The 21713-nt window shown below is 31.9% G+C and overlaps 1 protein-coding gene across 3 annotated transcripts; it reads right to left on the bottom strand.

Moving 5' to 3' along the window:
• Nucleotides 1–259: 259 nt before the first annotated feature.
• Nucleotides 260–20960, bottom strand: LOC134724733 (mucolipin-3-like). 3 transcript variants are annotated; one of them, XM_063587945.1, is made up of 16 exons: nt 20669–20960; nt 17035–17076; nt 11961–12226; nt 11212–11403; nt 10280–10436; nt 9611–9701; nt 8234–8330; nt 7468–7564; nt 6486–6589; nt 5556–5726; nt 5101–5214; nt 4296–4418; nt 3106–3312; nt 2440–2537; nt 1667–1725; nt 260–576 (listed from the first exon to the last, which is right to left on the bottom strand). In XM_063587945.1, the coding sequence occupies exons 1-15, from the start codon at nt 20742–20744 to the stop codon at nt 1713–1715; spliced, it is 1848 nt and encodes a 615-aa protein (XP_063444015.1). In that variant the 5' UTR covers nt 20745–20960; the 3' UTR covers nt 260–576; nt 1667–1712. The 3 variants fall into 3 exon arrangements, with proteins under 3 accessions (XP_063444015.1, XP_063444006.1, XP_063444023.1); XM_063587936.1 differs by lacking the exon at nt 1667–1725 and having other exon boundaries at nt 20669–20959; XM_063587953.1 differs by lacking the exons at nt 1667–1725; nt 17035–17076 and having other exon boundaries at nt 20669–20958.
• Between the last annotated feature and the right edge of the window lie 753 nt (nt 20961–21713).

Raw genomic sequence — 21713 nt, 5'->3', positions numbered from 1 at the left:
ATCAAACGAATGGATAACAACTGTCATATTCCTGACTTGGTACAGGCATTTTCTAATGTAGAAAATGGTGGATTGAACCTAGTTTTATAGCTAGCTAAACCTCTCACTTGTATGACAGTCGCATCAAATTCCATTACATTGTCAACGATGCATGAAACAACTCTATTTTTACTACCATAGCTCGTCACCTTGTTCCCGCACCACTTCCTATTTCCTCCAACATAACTCTTAAGTAATGGAATAATTGTTAGAACAGTCATCATTTGAGAAACAGTTTATTTTTCTCAAATAACATTAAAAAAAAGCTGCACAGGTAGTCATGTGTCGATTTATACAACTAAGCTGGGCATAAAATGAAAGAGTACAGGCAAAACAACAAACATAAACAAAACTTTTAAGCAAGTTAAGTAAAATATCAGATATTCTCAAAGGCGATGTAATATTGAGCATAAAACCAATAATGTCATTGAAAATGCTATGGTTACTGCGCATCCTATATTTCAATGGCGTTCGTACACTATTCTCTTCTTTACTTTTGAAGTTTGTAGTCATCAACCATCAACTATCTCAATACACCTGCAAACAAAAATTAATCATGAGACGAATGAAACTACTATGCGGTATGTGTTTTGCCTATTGTTGAAGGCCGTAGGGTGAGCTAGAGTAATATGTCATTTGCATTGGTCTCTGTAGAAGAGTTGTCTCACTGGCAATCTTAACACATCTTAAAATTTTTATATTAGCATTTATAAGTAATGTACAACATTTCACGTTACATGTCCTAGTGGGGGTACGACTAAGGTTTCGTTAATGCATTTATAACAGAAAGGATCATAGTAGAAAGTTTCTGTATTGTTAATTTTCATAGCTTTGCTGTGTATTATATGTATATCACAATATGATGTTTGTAAGCCATATGCCCATATGGGCGTAAAGTGCTTTTTCAATAAAGAATATGATAAAGATTTTATTAATAATTATAATATGACGTGCTTCTTTCGCTTTGTGAATTAACCCATGCTCTAAATCCAATAAATTTTGTTTGCACATGCGTATATTGACTACTGCAGAATAATGAATTTGATCAAATTGGCATGCATTTAATATATTTCATTAACTTTAAACACTTACAAACTCTTAAATGATGCATATTTTGTTACTAATTCATTTAATATGACTGTCATGTGTTGCAATTATACTTTATACATTATATTCGTGTTATTTTAGCCCTCACTATCGCTCGGGCAAAAATAATCACGAATATAATGCCTACCAATGTTAAAACTACAATAAAGTATAGCTTGCATGAATTATTTCTTAATTAAACAACAATCAATAGCTTGTTTGTATAGAAAAGAAGACTTGTTTATCTCATCGTCCGAAACTACAATAGATTTTAGGAGTGTAGTTAATTATGAATCCTGAATTGTGCCAGAATTCCTACAGTTTCTAATTTGCATTTAATCTCAAACACGTGGTTCTTGTACAATGAAGTATAGTGAACACTGCAACCAAAACAGATTAGAAGTACACCACAACGGAAAAATGAAAAGGAAAAGAATTTCCACTGCCTGAAGTAGGGCTTCAAAAAATCTTATGAACATGGTTCATCAACTTCAAAAGTAAAAATAAAACACACAGAGTCACATGCAAACACATTTCATACATATCTATATTCAAGGAATCCCTGACTGTGCTCCGAAAGGTTCTTGTTATAACAAACAACTGTAAAACGTAAAACAGCCATACAAAATGATAACCGTTCTTTTATATCAATATCCACAGGTGCTTGAGGACAGGATCCTGTATGAGCCCCATATAGTCCCTCCCCCTCATTATCATAAATCTCAGATTTTTCGATATATATAACTTATTTGTGCCATATATATACTAACATACCATATTTATACTCTAAATATGCATGTTTACTATCAACGTGAATCTCGACTATACTGAGATTTATGATAATGAGGGGGAGGGACTATATGGGGCTCATACAGGATCCTGTCCTCAAGCACCTGTGGCAAAATCCAGAAATACCATTTTCTTTATCAAACCACCCTCTGGGCTTTGAGTTTGTTATTCTTGTGTATATATATTTTTTTTAACTTTTGGTTGGAGTTTAGTGTGACGTCCATTTTTGCTAAACTAGTAATTGTTTAGAGGCCAGCTGAAGTCCACTTCTGGGTGCGTTTTATTTAACGCTGTGTTGAAGATCCATTGGTGACCGTGGGCTGTTTTCTGCTCTTGGGATTGTTGTCTCTTTGACACATTCCCCTTTTCCATTCTTAATTTTATTTAACATACAAAAGTATATATTTCAAATATCTTTTTTTTCCTCTTATCTTAGTTTCTTTTTCATTTTTTATCCAACCAAAGAGATTTTAGGCATACATTTCGGATTAACGCACCCATACTAAAAACGTAAGTGTTACTTACCCACAGAAACAAGTTTTGCATTTTTTTGTCAAATTGAATTTCTTTTTATGGCGATAGTTATCTAACCACTTTTTTAGATCACTCCTTTCGTCTTTTTCCTTAAAAAATTAATAATATTTCCCAATATAGAAATATAGATATGGAGTAATTTTCAATTAGAAAATGAAAATCAATATAACTATTAAAAAATAATTTGGCACTATTCAGCAGCTTTAGATGATTCATTTAAATCAGATAAAGTATTTGAAAATTATAATAAATAATCATACCCAATTTCTAGTAAACTATAATTATGTCTTACATAATTCCTTCAAACATTTTTAATTTGTAACACTACAAATTTTTAACTGATTATTGTTTTAATCAACGAATTTAAGAGCATGACTTTATAAGTTGATGTTAAAAAGGCAATGCAAATAGTCATAGCAATTTCTGCAAATCATAAGTGAAACAAAATTCTAAATAAAGAATACCTGCATGACTTCGTAAGTTGACGTACAAATTCATGGCAATGATAATATTCATGGCAATTATTTCGAACACTTAAGTGAAACACAGTTATAAATGGACAATCAATGAATATCTTCATGACTTCGTAAGTTGATGTAAACATTAATGGCAATAACTGTAAACACTAAGCGGAACAAAGTTATAAATAAACAATACCTGCATGACTTCGTAAGTTGATGTAAAAATGGCAATGAATATATTCATGGCAATGACTGCGAACACTAAGTGGAATAGGGTAATGAATATGCTATTAAACCACCACACTATCTGTTTATCATCTTCTACTGTGACGTAATTCAAATATAATTCATCTCCGTCTAATATCGAATATAAACAAAAGAATGCTTCCCATATTCTGAAAAACTAAAAAAGGACAAATTGTAAGATTATGCAATAATGACTTATAGACTTTTCAAAACAGCATTCTTAGTCTTAGATCTTTAGATACAAATGTTGTCGTCTGATGAATAATTTCACCGATTTTGTTTTACTCCCGATCATATCATTTTGACTGAGCGTGTTTTTGAATGACGGGTGATATATTCTGTTTCATAGCAGGAAACGCATGAGGTCTTTGAATTTCTATTAAATGCAAAGTAACAAAACTGTATGAACGACCGTTATTCAAAATCTAAGGGCGCTTTTATTATACATTCTATATTCTTAATGAGCCTGTCCAAAGTTTAGGAGCCTGTAGTTCAGTGGTTGTCGTTGGTTCATGTTTGTCATATTTGTTTTTCGTTAATGGTTTTGATATACATTCGACCGTTGGTTTTCTTGCTTGAATTGTTTCATATTTTTCTTGTCAGGGCTTTTTATAGCCAACTATATGAGTTTTTCTCATTGTTGACGGTCGTACGGTTGCCTTTAATTTCTTTTATATGAACTTTGGTTGATAGTTGTCTATAATTGGCAATCATACCACATTTCCTTATTCTTATACAGAAGTACCACATTGATCTATTATTAAATTTTACGTTTTCTCTTCCTTTGGATCAATTTACATTACTGATGGCGTAATCAACAGCTTTGTTATGTGTGATCATAGCTTACATATAATCACAACTCTTAACTTTGATATAAATTGATAACGAGTATTTTAAAAGATTACAATATCGAGTTCAGTAATCCTTTAACTTGCTTTTTTCATATTTTTTCCAAGTCTCATAGTATACATCTTTGCTTGCCAAGGAGTAAGTTCCAGTCCCATACTCTCCCCTGGATCGAAATCCTTGGCTAGCGAAGTAACCCAACTAATTCAGTCGTTATACTCGAGAGGACTCTGGTCGATAGATTGCGCTGAATCATTCGAAGTACTAGCGAACAAAACTAATTTACTGTTATACCTTCATATGATATGGACCTAAAACAACCCATCCACACAGCGTGAAACCAATAAACAGTATGACGAAACAGAACAAAAATCTCATCACTTGTCCAGATGCCTTTGCCATCACTCTGAATAGTAACTGCAAACATAAAATATACATATATTTTTTAATATCTAATACAAAGTTCATAACTTAAATCTAATAATAAGAAAATTGAAGTGATGATTGAACTGCATAATAGAACGGAAAAAATTCTTGGAAATAATAAAATATATACACTCCAAATGAATTATCTCGACAATTATTATTTTTGTTTATATATATATATCTCAAAGCTAGATAATGTATATTTATAACGAGACATAATTTGAGAACGGTGAAAATAAACTCATCATAGATACCAGTTTTCAAATTTTATATTTGCGCAAGACGCGCGTTTCGTCTACACTCTAAGACACGTCAGTGACAATCGAATTAAAAAATGTTAAAAGTTCAAATGAAGTTCGAAGTTAAAGAGCATTGAGAACCAAAAATTCCTAAAAGTTGACAGCTAATTCAAACTTAATTTGTGTTTGGTGTTAATACGCATTGCGTATAAGTTTTCATACTGTTTGGTTTGGGCGAAGTAATGTTAGAGAACGGTAATTAATTTCGGGACGTACATACGGACAAGGGAAATATATTATACCTCCTACGCCGCGGCGTGAACATACAAAAGTGGTGAACTTTTATCATGACATAGTTTCGTAATAAAACCTCCAATTTTGCCTTTTCAACAGCAGTAAAAATAACCTATCCAAATAATTATTATATCACTTACATTTAGTCTGGAATCATAGGACAAATAATGGAGAACACCGAACCACACAAAAAGGCAACCAGAACCTAGCAATATACCACAAGCATCATACATATTTGAAGAACTAGAAAGGGCCTGAAAATTAAAAGAAGAAAAAATATTAGACAATTTTCAAAACATGCAAAAAATCATATAGTGATTTTATTTTAATAGTTATAACTACTTATAAAGCTGACAGACTATTACTATTCTTTGGATTTCCAAACAACTGAAATAAGCATCGAACGTTAGTTTTATTCTCAAATAGACTAGCGCCATTTTGCATCTACAACTATTTCATAGTAAACAATAGTGTATTTTTGGTGGTTCTTTTTTTTTGCGAGTAATTAAATTTTAATTTGCATAAACACACAAAAAAAATTGACGGTGAAATGACTTTTGACTTGTGACTTATGTAAATGCATATTAATTGTTACCTGAGAATTTATAACCATCTTGAATCCTGTTCCTGCAATGGTGCATACATCACTTATAATTATAAGGATGTCACGTGCTTTAACTATTTCCCATTTTCCCTCAGCTGATAATTCCTCCACAGCCTTTCCATCAATGACGGGATGTCTTCGTCGAAAATAGTCAGTAGTTACCTATAGTTATAATGTATGAAATTATTCACATTTAATTCGCCACTTTAGAATATAAGGGACTATAGGAAATCTTAATGTTCGTATCCCAAAATTATAATAACGTTCCGGGTGTCATTTGTTGACCTTCCATTGTTTAGACGTTTTTAACCGATAACAACGTTTTGATGTACACTTATTTGGATTTTACCCAGAATGCGATAAATTCCCAACTCTCAGTTCACCAATTATAACGCGGACAGACGGATGCATAGACAATAACTGTTTATTGTCTTAAAATAGCAGATGTATATTTACTAGGCTTAGAAACACTCTTTTCACAAAAAAAAGCTTACTGTTTGAGTCCATTGTAAGTTATAATGTGTAATGCGACCTGCAGTGTTCAATGTTGTAAGATTAAGGATACTCTTAGGCTAGTTTGTGACGATTTAGCTTTTATTTTATAAATTGCTACATGTACTAATGATAAAATTAGCTCTAAATACCTACATCATTTATTTGAGGTATTTAATGAAATTGTGCAAGATGTGAAAACAAAAATTCCGAAAAGACTGAAATTTGAGGGAAAGAAATTAAGTAGAAGAAATATCAACCGTCCAGTCTGCATATGATACATATCTATTTTAAACCATTTTGAAAATCCGGAAATGTTTGATTTTTTTATTAGCAAAACAAATCAGAGGTGCAACCGATTTAATATGAGAAGTCAGGTAAATGTTTATATACAAGTTCTTTCTCCCCCTTTTATAAAATACATAATACCTTTAGTGTCTTTATAGAAAAGTAGAATGAACGAACAGACAATAATAGTGATAACATCGTCGCCACAAGTAACATCACAGCTACAGCAATATCATCTTCAATAACTGGAAAGACACGAATATGGCATGTATGGAAGAATGTATCATGGTTCCAAGTTTGTCTGAAGCTTTGTTGATGGAAGCTTTTCAGCTATTTACCGTTATTTTTTCAATATTAAAAAGACTACATTTTGTAAAATACTACGTGTTTACCTACCTTTTTTATGAACTCAACATGCAGTTCACAAATTTGGACAATAGAAATAAGGGATACAATTATCATTGTTTAAAAATAATGAAGCTAAACAGGTGAATTTGCAAAAAAAAAAAAACCTGACAAAGAGGAACTCATTCTAGGGAAATATTTCATTTTTTCTCTCACAATAATGGCAGTGTTTTGTTTAAAGCTTCTTATATGGTAAATTTTACGGAACAACTATTTAACTTCAAGGGGACGGGTTCTCAAAAGATATTCTGATCCCAAATTTGATGAACAACAAAAATTCTGGTCTAACAGATGATTTTTTTATACTGAATGCAGAATTTCCCCCCATACCTTATAATAGTGTAAAATTTTGTAGAAAAATAATTTGATTGATAGGGTTGAAAATCTAAATAAATTTGTTCTGACTCAGAAATTTTTTTTATCCCATTTAAAAAAAAAAATTAAATGGATGCTCCCTTATTGAAAAGATCACTGAATCAATGCCAATGAAATGCCAGATAACAGTGCAACTGTGATATACAATACTTAACAAGATCCCCAAAATATTAAAGAACTAGCACACATTTGTATTTATGGGCAAGCTCAATCCTGCCTTCGGGTTCAGAATTTTCTCGCAGTGTTGCAGAGCGATTGGTGGCCTTTTGCCTTTTCTGCTTTGATCGGGTTATTGTCTCATTGACACATTCCCCATTTAATTTCTCAATTTTATACTACCTACATTTATTTTCGATAAAACCTGCACACTGAAAACTGTCAATCCATGTCTTCAAATCTTGTTTTATTTGTCCGTTCAGCTTAACATTGTCGAAAGTAATCTGGAATATGTACAAATTATATATTATAATTGAAATTCAGTGCACAGAAGTTTTTATATATATATTTTTTTTTATTTTTCTATTTTTTTTATTTCGTAGAATAAACGTTTACAAGTTCCGAACTTTCTGTCCATGTGTTCAGGTTAGGTAATCAGATTTTAATGAAATTTTGTATACATTTAGAACTCGTTGACCTGCATCTGAATATATAAAAATCATGATTAAATTTGGTGTACATCGCATTCTTTATTCAAAGTGTATTTAAAGTATCAGAACGCTATATTTTTATTTCTAAATACTGACTGCAAACCACAATGTGAAAATACACTGAAAGAACATTGAGATTCATTTCTTTAATACAATTTTGCAAATGTAATAATTTCACTCAGTCAATACGTTTTGAAAATATGAAGGGTTCACCGTCTTCGTATTTAATATGTTAATCATTTAAAGGTATGAGAAGTGCTTTAAAAAACAGGAGAAAAATGATTTTATAGCAAGACGGCGTCTCTTTTTTTCGCGCTTCATATCGAGACAAAGTGATTTCTACTATAAAAAAAAAAGGAATACATTGACCTCTTTATATTTTCATATCATTTCACATCATTTGCATATCATTTTCAATACAATTCTTGTGAACTGATTATCGAGCAAATAGTAGATACAAACCATTCCAGCTACTCTAAAGCACTGGGACCTTGTTGCTGGTTCTTCCATATCTATACGTATGGAAGTTACAGTAAATTTAAGCTCGACACCCAACAACCTGAAAAGTAATCATGTATCATTATATTGGTTGTGGTTTGTTTGTATGCAATTTCATTTTGTTTCAGAAATATGTTACCGTTGGTGTGTCTATATATATAAAGGTTGTATAAATCATCTACAGTCAGTAGAAATAGTTCATTAAAAATATTGATAAATAATTGATTATTTATAAATACTATCTTATTATAAACGTTAACGTACACGTAGGCATACACTTTGGGAATTCTCTGAAGCGAGTTTGTAGTCATTATGACTTGCGGGTTAAACTATTTGCCAATATGCAAGATTGTATCCGTACTTTACTGAAAACTTGATTACTCTTTGTCATCATTCTGGTATCATTTACATGATTGCGTTCACTATAAAGAACAGAGACTGCGAACATTGTTAGATTGGTACAACGCTTTTATGTCTCTTTTCGATCTGTAGAGTCGAGCATTCATGGCTGATCATGACATTTATAGTTAAGTTTACAGTAGTTTGGGATTTGATACCACTGTCGTTTGTTAGGTTAAGAATTAAGCGCTCGCAAGCATGCTTTTTATCTTCTTTATTAGCGTGTCACTTATCAGAAGCGTGCAAATCACTTGTTGTCGTTTGTTGTTTTCTGTAATGTTTGTCATTCTTTTGTTAGTTTTAACATAAATTATATTGATGGTGCAACATTTTGTTATCTTGGAGCATTTTATAGCTTACTTTGTGGTACTGGTTTTGTTCATTGTTGAAGGCCGTACTGTAACCTATAGATAGATGTTCTAATTATCGTGCATTGGTCTCTGACTGGTTGTTATCTCATCGGTTATTGAACATAACCATTAAAAGAACATGAATTACAGTGAAACCATTAAGCAAGAATTACAAGGAAAAAGAAGACATGAATAGCAATGAAAAAGAGACCATTATTAACAGAGAAAAAGAGAGCATGAATTAATGTGAAAAAGAGAGCATGAATTACAATGAAAAAGACAACATGAATAACAATGAAAAAGAGAGCATGAATAACAAGGAAAAATAAGCATGAATTATAAGGGAAAAAAAGCATGAATTAATGTGAAAAAGAGCACAAAGTTCAGCGAAAGAGAGAGCATGATTTACAGCGAAAAAAAGAATATAAGTTACAGAGAAAAAGAGAGTGATAAAGTGAAAAGCATTATTGTGAAACAGAGAGCATGAATTGCTGTAAAAAAGAAATCAGGATTTACATAAAAAAAAGCATGAATAATAGCGAAGCAGACAGCGAGAAATAAAACATGAATGCCAGTGAAAAAACAATCTTACCTCACTAAAGATCCATTAACACTGGTCATTAGTTGTCTGATTGTTGGATCAAAACCATAAGTTGTAAAATTTGACGTTAATATTTTGCATTCTGAAAAAAGTAGTTAGTATTTGCAATTGTAACAAATAAGTAAAATAAATCCAAAAGTATATATATAAAAAAACTGAATACAAGGATGACTATTTTTTTATTGCCTTTTCTATGACTCCAATACGCAGCATTTTCTTTCTTCTATAGTCTCAATATTTCGGAAATAAGCGATATAACTTCACGGTAGGAGTATACCCAGTTCAGTGTAGTTGATTGCTCGACAATATATGTGAAGTATGTGAGTCATGATTCCAATTTAGCCATACTATATATTTTTCATTTTTACAAAGGTAAAAAAAGTCATCATAAATACCAGAAGTCGATTTTTATTTTTTTTTAAATTACGAATAAGATATGATCGTAAGTCATGAACAATTCAGTACACTTACGAACAATCTTGGGAGTAAGTTTTCTATGAAACCTACTCCAGGATTAAAATTGTGTACGCCAGACATGTATTTGTTTTAAATAAAAGACTCGACAACGACGCTCGACTAAAAAAAGTTTAAAAGCCAAATGAAAATAAAAAGTTGAAGAGCATATGGGACTAAAAAAATCCATTAAGTATTCTTACATACTATTAATAATAGTGGGATCTAAGTCTATCGTTCCATTTCTGTGGAAGTGTCCTTCTTTGTAATATTTAATGCAGATTTCTTTTTTATTACTGTGGTCTGAATCTTCCAGGTGTCCCAAAAAGAATGACCCAACAGCAGTTCCTGGAAGCTTATAATACTGAAAATAAAATAAATATGGGTTTAGTGAAGACTTTACTACTAATATCGCATGATTAATAAATGCTATTGGTATACTGGGCTTGAATAGTATAGATTAGGCTAGAGCCTGTTGTTTGGTGGTTGTCGTTTGTTGGTGTGTCTTGTTCCTCGTTTTTTTTTTTATATAAATAACACCGTTAGTATGCCTGTTTGATTTGTTTTACACTTAGTCATTTTGGGGCCCTTTATAGCTTGCTGCCTGTTCAGTGCGAGTCAAGTCTCAAGTTTTAAAAGACGTACCTTCGCCTATAATAGTTAACTTTTTATACATTGTGATTTGGATGGAGAGTTGTCTCATTGGCTTTCATACCACATGTTCTAATTTATATTGGATGAACGGAGATGCGATGTTTTACAAAAGCGTAAATGACAAAAAAAGACAGGTTATGGTCAACATAATAGTCAATGATAAACAGGTAACTTTAGTTACGATATGGTCCAGCTCAAAATTGTCTTGAGGATACATATGGCACGCCTGAACCACTTTCTTAATGATTGAAAAATAAGTCTCTGTAAAGTAAATTACTTGTACATGTAAAAACGAAAAATATTTTCTTGAGGTTTAACAACGTTATTACAGTAATAATAATTTCGAGGTGTCGCATGACCGTCACTTCGAGGTGTCGCATGACCTGAACATAGCGGCCAAAAACCAACAATTATAGTATTCCATTGAAATGTGATTCTTGGTTTGACCAATAAGTACATATATTTCCAAGAACATTAAAGCATACCCTGTTCACAGCATAATCAATATGTTCATGTAGATCATCGATAGTATACACTGCATAAGGCCCAATGCCTGGTGGATACGGGAACGCCTCATATTCAGGGTCCCAATCTTTAAACAATAGGTTCTTCATTGCGATATTGTTGCCTTTAAGATATTCTACGAACTCTGCTCTTTCACTACCAAACATGATTAACTACATGTACGGGAAAAATAAAAGTTAGCATCAAATATTGTCAAGAAAGTATAATTTACGTTTTGCCTAAATCTTTAAATTTTTAGACAGACTTCCAATTTACGTTCCAGATATCCTGGTCCCCGGGACTACGTTCCAGGTATTAGCTATTAGCATACTCTCTCAGTTATATTGGTATATGTGTAACATACTTAATATTGCGATCGGGAACCAGTCTACGTTCCAGACTGTTTACTTATATAAAGCAAAGAAAGTGATGTAATGCATAATCCAAATTTTTTCGCAAATAACAAATAATTTTGCTTTTAGAATAAATTTTACAACTTTTAGATGGGAGTAGAGATAAATGACTTTTTTTATATTGAAAAAAAGCATAGCAAAAGCTTCAATTTGGCAAAGTATAAAAAAAAATCTATCTGAGGAAATAGATCTATATACTGATGTTCCACCTTTAGCAACAAAATTGGGTGACATTAGTGTATAAAAGATTGAAGAGGCATAATAAGACCAACGAAGAGTATTTATATATCAACGATAAGAAGAATATAATTATTTACCTGAGCAGTGACTAAAATAAGCTTGATAAGAAGCAGGATCATTTTAATAGGTACTTTTCTGACTGTATTTTTCTCGCCCAAGCAGCGAGAAAAAGGGTCTCCAAAATGTACCCTTAACATGTTCAGAACATTACTGGTTTCTTCGTCATACTGACTGTATTGGCTTTCTCTTCGTTTCATCAAGTCAACAATGTCTCTAAATCTGATCTTCGCTTTCTTTTTCTTTTTCTTTGGTCCTGCATCGTTTATTTCAGTTTCTTCTTGTCCTGTGATTAACAGACACAAATCGTAAAGCACAAAAATTGCAATGTTGACAGATTAGACAAGTCTTGAAATGATTTTAGAAAAACTTCAGTTTATTCTTATCCTGTGATTAACATACACAAATAGTAAAGCACCAAAAAATACAATGTTGACAGATTCGACTAGTCTATAAAGACTACAGAAAAACGTTGTTACCCAGTCTTATTTCAAATGACTGGTGTTTTACAATAATCAAATTAAACCGTCTGGAGTGACTGAAAATTGACATCTTTTACTCTTAGATGCATGATTTTTGTTGTTAGTTGTTAGTGGCTTCGAACTAGCTGTCAGATAACTGTGAGTACTCTCAGATCTGTTCATTGTGTCTTTTTGTGTCGGAATGTATAAGTACGCGGCCACGTCCACTTGTATTTTTGTCCATCTGATGAGTTAAGCCTTTTTCAACTGATTTTTATAGTTCGTTCTTATGTTGCACTGGTATACCACTGTCCCAGGTTAGGGGGAGGGTTGGGATCCCGCTAACATGTTTACCCCCCCCCCCCCCCCCCAATTATTTATGTATGTGCCTGTCCCAAGTCAGGAGCCTGTACATTCAGTGGTTGTCGTTTGTTTATGTGAACTGCATACATGACACATTTGTTTTTCGTTCATTTTTTTACATTAATAAGGCCGTTAGTTTTCTCGTTTGAATTGATTGACATTGTCTTATCGGGGCCTTTTATAGCTGACCATGCGGTATGGGCTTTGCTCATTGTTGAAGACCGTACGGTGACATATAGTTGTTAATGTCTGTGACATTTTGGTCTTTTGTTGATAGTTTTCTCATTTACAATCATACCACATCTTCTTTTTCATATCTTGCATTTTTCATGATTTTTTATAACATATAATAAAGTTACTGAAATGCCATCTCCTAAATTATTGAAAACTATCATTCTACATTGACAATTCACATATTGGTGTAAATTCGATACATTTTGGCTAACGCCCTCGAAGTGTATCTAATAAAGATGTTATAATTCATTGATGTCTTACCTTCACTGGGGTAAAGCTGATGACCGTAACTGCATTCACGGTCATCCCAAGATGTCGGATGAAAAATTAGGTCAGTATTTGTATTGTCTGTTTAAGTGTTTCTAAAGCATTTTCTTTACAAAGCATACATTGGTAAGATGTAAATGTATAAAAGAATCACACGGAAATCACATATTACTACCGAGAAATGTGTATGAAACAGTAAATTGGATTTGAAAAAATCGCTAAGATGACCGTAAATCGTAGGTAAAATATTTTCAAGATGACCGTAACATAAAACCAGGATGACCGTGATTGGTAAAAAGATGACCGTAATTTGTAAAGGATGACCGTAATTTATAAAGGATGACCATCGATTCTAACAGATATCCGTATTTGTATTACCTTTTTTGTATCAAATAATTAATTGTGTTGGTATAAAACGTATTTATAAGACTGCATTATCCTATAGGTAGAAGAAAATAAGACTTGCTTCAAATACATTGTTCACCAACTGTATTAAATCGTATCCGAATGAAAGAGGAATCTTGCTAGCTTTGAACATGAGCTATTTTGTAGACAATGTGCTTACTATGTAAACATGTTAACCTGCCTGTAACTTATAACCAAAGGAAACAGGTGTATATATGTTGCACCTGCTTTGCACTATAGTGTTGCATATATATTATTGGAGGGCACCTTTTAAATATACAAGGGGGTTGGATTGTTCAACATTTTTTACATTTCTAAATCTATCTGATGTACAATGTATATAGTACTGTAAAAATCTAAATTATACAAGTGAAAACCAAATTATAAATTTAGAAGAACTAACTATAGCATTCAAAAGATGCTCCTCCAATTTTAAAGTCAGTGGCGATTATGTCCAAGAAGAGTGTCCAACGGAATTAAAAAAGAAATTTATTAGGTCTTTAGTTTTCTCGTTTGAATTTATTTTACATTGTTATTTAGGGGGCCTTTTATACTGACTATGCGGTATGTACTTTGCTCATTGTTGAAGACCGTCCGGTGACCTATAGCTATTGATTTCTGTGTCATTTTGGTCTCCAGTGGAGAATTGTCTTTTGCAGAGTTGTCTAATTGGCAATTATACCACATCTTTTTTATATTTATGAACTATTGCTTTTCATTTGTTACGGAATGTTTAATCTCAGTCAAACCATCTGAATGCTGAATAAATTTTGCAGTTCCATCGGATCGATCCGGTGTTGTCAATGGACTGTTTGTATATTTCAAGGCAGATGTTAAGATTTTAATCTGATTCCGCTGGATAATCTTATGCTTAATCAATGTTTTTACTTCAACTTTTCGTCGCATCGCTGTCAATTTGTATTATATTCTTCCCTACACAGTTTGGAGTTATACAAGGAGATAACATAAGTCCTAACCTGTTTAAGATTTTCATCAATGACCTTCCCAACTATTTGGAAAAATCTCTAGACCATGTAAATATTAATAGGCATATTATCTCTAAATCCTTAAAAACTAGAACTGTATGCATGTTTTTGAGCATGCTATTAAGCTTATTCCTCTATATGGAAGTGAAATTTGGAGTTTCAATTTCATTAACCTAAATTCTCAAGAGAAATTGCTACGGCTGCTGTCTTGTGAGAACTCAACTGTATGAAAAGAGTTGTGTATATGCCTGGTTAAACACTGCAAATAGCAGATTTATATTCCATGTTTCGCAAAATTTGTTATTGTTGTTATTTAAAAAAAATATTTGTTGAGTGACAGGATTCAGTTTCTCTATTTATTTTTGTTCATCTGCTTCTGTCACGAGGAGGATTGCTGTTATTGCCTATCGCAATCAACAGTATATCCTACAGCACCGTCCCTTGAATTTGTGTCTCCTATACAGATGAACAAATTTATTGTCATTTGTCTATTATAATATCTGTCACGTTATATAATTTTCAATGTTTGTTGCATATACATGTACTTTCATTATTGGTAATTGTATAAATGCCCGCTTTGGGACCCTGATTGGAAAAATAAAATATTTGATTTGTATTCAAATTTTAACATTGTTATCAATAAATAATTTAATTTTAGATATAACGCGTCTTCTGATTGGCTGACGTTATTTTGATATGAGCCCATAGACATAATTTAATCATGTTACCGTGACGCTATCAACGTTTTTTCCTGGTTTAAAATGGAATTTAAAATTAAATTATAAGAAATGACTGTAATATTTTGTCTGTCTATTCCAAATAACATAAAAAATGTGATGCACACTGTTAAATTACCCGCTACGCGCGTTTTTCAGTGTGCACCAACTTTTTTTTTATCTTATTTCTTCATAGACAGAAAAAATATTACAGTCATTCCTTAAATATTTAATTATTTACGAGAAATATGCAATTTACTATCATTGTCATAAACTCTAAATACGGCAAATAGTTGAAAAGAAATTGATAAAACATAATTATAACCGCTTAACGAACCCCTATTGAGACAAACTCGACTAACAGTTATGAATACAAATATGAATATTTCTTAGAATTGACGGTCATCCTTAACAATTTACGGTCATCTTTTAACCAATTACGGTCAGCCTTGTTATGAATCGCTAATCCTGTTACGGTCATCTCGATTACGATTTACGGTCATCCTAGCGATTTTTTCAAACCCAAATTCCCGTTTTATACACGTTCCACGGTAGAGATTTGTGACTTCCGTGTGAATCTTTTATAAATTTACATCGTATCAAAGTATGCTTTGTAAGGAAAATGATGTAGAAACACCTTAACAGACAATAAAAATACTGACCTAATTTTTCATCCGACATCTTGGGATGACCGTGAATGCAGTTACGGTCATCAGCTTTACCCCAGTGACCTTGTACTTTCAAAAACAAGAATTTAATTGGTTAAAAAATCTAGAATCATCTTTAGCTTCTCTACACTAAATCCATATGATGTGTCCTGATTGGTAAATATTCATTCTGGTTTACTTATTAGTTTGAAAAAGCTACCTTTAAGTTTATCTTTTACTATTCTTTAATTCATACCTAGTGGATAATTTTACTTTACGTTAGGATTTTGTGTGATTTTGCGTCGTTCCAAATATTTTGTAATTCTGCTTGTGATGAGTTTACTTTCATACAAACTTGAACTTGTCAGTGAATTGGTCAATTCGATCTTCTTTACTTCTGAAATGCACATGCAATTCTGTTTACCCAATTTAACATGCTTCTCACCAAAGTAAGTTTACATGCAAGCCCAGCTAATTTTACACAAATAATGAATTCCACTCTTGCAAATACTGACTAATAAAAACTAAACAGGGCACAAGTACATGTAAAATGTATGACCATATTGGCAAAACAAGGTTATTCTATCCATTTTGGTTTAACGGGTTTAGTTCAACGCTTATTTCGGTGCTCTTAATAATCCCGTAAAACTTAAATTCGAACAGACATTTTGCATTATTTTACATTTGTCATTTCGGGGCCTTTAAAGCTAACTATGCGATTTAGTTTTTACTCATTGTTGAAGGACGTACGATGAACTATAGTTGTTAATTTCTGTGCCATTTTATCTCTTGTGGAGAGTTGGGTCTTTGGCAATCATACTACTTCATCTTCTGACATTTATTAAATGATTAATGTTATAATTGTTATAATATTCATGTTTATTGACTTCAAATTAATGAATTAGGAATATACATAAGCATTAAATGTTATAATGTAAGTAAAATCATTCAAATGTAGTTTCACAACCGCACATGCGCAGGCTACAATTTTTGAATATTTTCATGCTCAGTATACCTTTTTCGTCTATTTTGACTGCTTTCTGTTGTGGTTGTTTGTCTATCAAAACAATGAGTATCCATTTTACGAAATGATTTTTAAAAGACAATGAAGGATGTTAGTAAGACATCATCGATCATTGATTGATTGATTGATATGTATTTAATGCACCTTTCAGCACATTTAAAATATTTCGCGCCATTTCTTGACAGTTTGAATGGCAGATGATACCAGGGTCCCGAAGAAAACCACCGACCTTAGGTAGGAAAACTATGGTTGGAGTTCATTCGACATGCTTGTGATATAGTTGTGCGACAATTCCCCCCTCCCCCGCTCGATGACAACTGAGACCACTCAGACACCAAGGCCCAAGGTTTGATATGAAATGAAATTCACGAAAAGCAGCAAAATCTTTATTATAATAGGAAAAGATGATAAAAGAAATACTGCATTTAAAATCTTCTTTTACTTGGTTTACCCCCAAATCAGCATATATGTCCGCGGATATGTTATAATTGTCGTAACCGTTATCTCCGTAATAACATCATCTAATGCGACCTACCATAACAAAAATACTGTAATTAACGAAAAACACGACCTGGCACTATTTAACGCGATATATTTTTCCGATCCAGCCTGAGGACCAGAGATTTGTGCCATTTTATTGGGGTTCGCGTTGCAGGTCTTTAGTTTTGTATGAAGAGTTTTGTAGTTATTCGACGAATTCCCGTTCGTTTTCCATGTAGGCCTTGGTATACGATGTTTTTCTTCGGAGTGTGATTAATTGTCCCGGCCCTTGGTATCTTCTGTCGGCTTTTCATAAATAAATGTTTGGAAGAGATGTAACTATATATATACATCATCGTACCGTAAGGTCACAATTCACGAAATTAAAAAAAACAAAACACGTATGCACCAACAACCTCCAATAACTAGATAAAATAATATACAATGTGTGTGTTGTTATATACATCAATCAAGCCGTTGGGTCCTTGTTTAATTTGTAACAGTTTTACATATGACAAATTGTCATGTTTAATGTTGTGACCTTTATTGGTTTTTACCGTACGGTACAAGTTTTTTTAATCGTTCGGTGACCTACATCTAGAGTAGCATCTTTTGGTCTCTGGTTGGTATTTGTTTCGTTTGCATTTAAACCATTTATAAATTTTCCCTATTTTAGCTTGCAAAATGTTGTTATTTTCAATCCTAAAAAATCTGTATATGAAAATTCTATGAGCTGTGTCAAAAGTCTTAAAGAATTTTCTGAAATTTTCTCTGTATAAAAGGTGTATTACAAGGGGAATCATTATCATCCTTACTATTTTCATTGGTTTTAAATGATATTTTACTTGAGTTTATTAAATGCTTATGTCTGCCAGCGGATTTAAAATCACACTTTCATTATTTTTATTGATGTATGCAGATGACACTGTTATCTGAGACTATTGATTGGTTGCAAATTCGTTATCATTGTAAAAAGTTGAATTGTATTGTTAATACAAGTAAAACTAATGTGGTTGTTTTCAGGAACATTGATACAAGCATCGAGCTTTAAAAATGCATCTGATATAGGAAACTTCATATAGAATTCTGTAATTATAATAGTTTGCCTGCTAAAACAAACCACTTCTTCTGGAATAATTTATTCTGAGTGGGGACGATTTCCTCTGTTGATATCTCGTAAAGTAAGAATGGTAAAATATTGGATTCGTCTATTACGAACGAGAAACTGTATTCTAAGTGCACTAAATATATAATGTATGATGAGTGTAAATAAGTCATATCATGGGTTAATAACGTTAAATGTATGTTTAAATACTTGGCGTAGGTTCTGGGCATGTTTGGTATGCAAAAAATGTTGTATGCGAAGAAATATTTCAAAAATTATTTAAACAAAGGCTTAATGACCAATTTCGTCATCAAAATTTTTCGAATCGTCATCAAAATGTACTATTGATTGTTTTTCAATTACTGGGGACAGTTTTACAAAACTGTATAAGGACTAAGACATGACTTATGATGGTCTTACGACACATCTTTATCTTAATTGGGTTTCACAAAATGGTCCTACCTTAAGACATATCTTAAACCTGCTCATATAGTTCGGACTACACGAGAGGTGTCTTATGGTGCATGGTCTTACTAAAGATATAAGTAACCACTGCATCCAAAAGTATACTTTTACGATTTTATCCTTTTGACATTATTATTATAACCGATACAAGAAAATTTGAATTTTACTCTTTTGTACAAAAAAACCCCCATCATTTGTTTCTTATATTCTTCATTTTGTTTTTTAAAATTTTTATATTATATTGGTGTTTAAATTTATTAACAGAGTATTTATATGAATTACACTAACTTTTTATATTTATTTTGCAAATTATCTAATTATGAAATATAATTCAAGACGTTTAGTAATATATGGGAAACACATTCCTCATTTACATGAATTTTCCATAAATCCATTTTTTTTTTTAATATTAAGAACTTGCGACAGGTTTAGGATATTTTTGCTAAGATCAACCTACGGCAGTTTCGAGGCGAGGTCTGCGATAATCCTAAGAGGATCATGGTATGATAAGATAAACTAGTATCTTTTGACAGGTCTTATGATAGCTTAGCAAAACCATCACCAGCTTTATTTGTTAAAACACTTATCTTCACAATGTATTAAATTTTTACTAAGAAAAGACTTTGTTCACACAAGCTTAATATCGAAAATCATGGTAAGATTCACAAAAAGATCTAGAGCAAGTCATTAAAGATTACGGTATGTATTTAATGTCACCATGGCGATAATAATGATTAATTTCATTCAGTTTAGAATGTCCAAAATATGGCTTTAAGCAAATGGTATATTCAAATCTATTTCATACAAATGCATCTGTTTTTAAAAAAAATAATTTGTTCTGTATAATTTTCAACCAAGAATGTAAAGGAATTATTGTCTAATTCAAGAAAATATGTAAAATACATCACAGATAGGAAATTTACATGACAATCATTTGAATGACATGCTTTTTAGTCTTACCTCCAAATTTATTTAAAATGTATTGTTATTATAACATTTACATATTTATCATTTTATGATTTATATATCAGCTGTATTGATTCTGGTTTAAAATAAACTGAACCAGATTTTCTTATTATTTTTTATATTGTGAAACTATAAATCGATTTATAACGACGATCACATTATATAATGAGGAAACGTCGTTACCGTCTCAATTAAAATAATTATTTGTCCTGTCATTTATTTGGAAATTAATCCTGAATATCATGGATATGATAAAAATGACCTTAAAAGTAAAATCCAAAAGGAAATTTATTTAAATTCAACCTCCGAAAAAAATCCTATAGCTAGTTTGGACAAAGGTAAAACAAATGAACACGAATTAACAAAAATCTATCTTTATGCAAAATATGACACAAAGAGAACTGCATGTGACAGTTCGTCCATGTAAAAAAGAGTGACCTGGGTCAAATAGGTGTATATCATGTCAAGTATGAATTAAAATGTACAAATTACAAATAAATATATATCATTCGGAGATTAAATATACATAAATATGTATCGATCGGTTTACTTGTTCTACCTGAATGAAGTAAATGTTATTACTTTTACTTATATATATAGTTTATTTACCTGATAATAGATTGTAGTCATTTTTATCATCGTCTAAATCTTGAATACCTTCACTGTAATTGTCCATTTCCTCCATTTTCACACCAAAAACGATGGTCAATTCAAAATTTACTCAAGTGTGTTAATGGTCACTTCAATGTGTAGTAGTTTTATATTTGTTTTGAAAGGTCAATACACGTCATGTCGCTGACCATCGTATAAATCAATTTTACATTTGTTAATGCATAACTTAGCCGGAAGATAGACAGTTTCAGAATCACTGGCCAACAAGGGGCATTCACTAATATGGCTAAAACTGCAAATAACACATGATTGTATAATAAATACTATTGGTAATTTTTAATACGCATTAAAAATTGTTTGCATTTTGTGTTAATATCACGCAAGTCAATGCCTATAAATAGCACATTCCTAGTTGATATAAAAGTATTACTACAAGGTAAAAGTAGCGGAATTGACAGGTACATATACATGTTCAGGTTATCTTCTTTGATGATTAGTGTAAATGTCATAGACATCTTGATAAAATGATCAGATAATTCCGCTACCCATTATTCAATAGTAATTAAGGAGGTTATCACAATTAATTAAGAAGGAGAAGCAACATTTAGTCAGTAACGTAACACAATTTTTGACCGAATATAAAATCAAAATCAAAACCATACGAAGTGATGAAGGAACGAGTAAATGAATGAATGAATGAAAAAACGAACGAATCCGAACGAAATAACGAACGAACGAACGAATAAATAAAACAAGTAATCGATAAAGATCCACAAATATATAAAATCGTCTCTAGTTAATTTTACCAATGAGACAACAACCAAAACAACACAATAAAACAAAAAAAAACACAAGCCAAACTGGTGGTCAAAACAGTCTTTACCAATTACTAAATTTCTGTTTCATCAGTGTTAGTATCATTTTCAAAATTCAAAGTGACAACGAAAAGACTATAGTTACATTGTATATATACCCCCGCTTTAAAAAAGTGGCGGTATACTGTTTACCACTGTCTGTCCATTCATCCATCAGTCCGTTAGTC

Source organism: Mytilus trossulus, chromosome 1 (assembly GCF_036588685.1).
Source record: "Mytilus trossulus isolate FHL-02 chromosome 1, PNRI_Mtr1.1.1.hap1, whole genome shotgun sequence".
In the NCBI taxonomy this organism is placed as follows: Eukaryota; Metazoa; Mollusca; class Bivalvia; order Mytilida; family Mytilidae; genus Mytilus; species Mytilus trossulus.
The sequence above is the reverse complement of the archived record's forward strand: the minus strand, read 5'-3'. Positions and strand labels throughout refer to the sequence as shown.

What these genes read in the sequence shown, in the direction of transcription:
- LOC134724733 (XM_063587936.1), bottom strand. Translation starts at nt 20,744, where the DNA reads ATGGAGGAAATGGACAATTACAGTGAAGGTATTCAAGATTTAGACGAT. An exon ending in AGATCCCACTATTATTAATA is followed by an intron (nt 9,702 to 10,279) that starts GTATGTAAGAAT and finishes TACTTTTTTCAG; the next exon opens with AATGCAAAATATTAACGTCA. An exon ending in TAGGTCCATATCATATGAAG is followed by an intron (nt 3,313 to 4,295) that starts GTATAACAGTAA and finishes GTCCTTTTTTAG; the next exon opens with TTTTTCAGAATATGGGAAGC.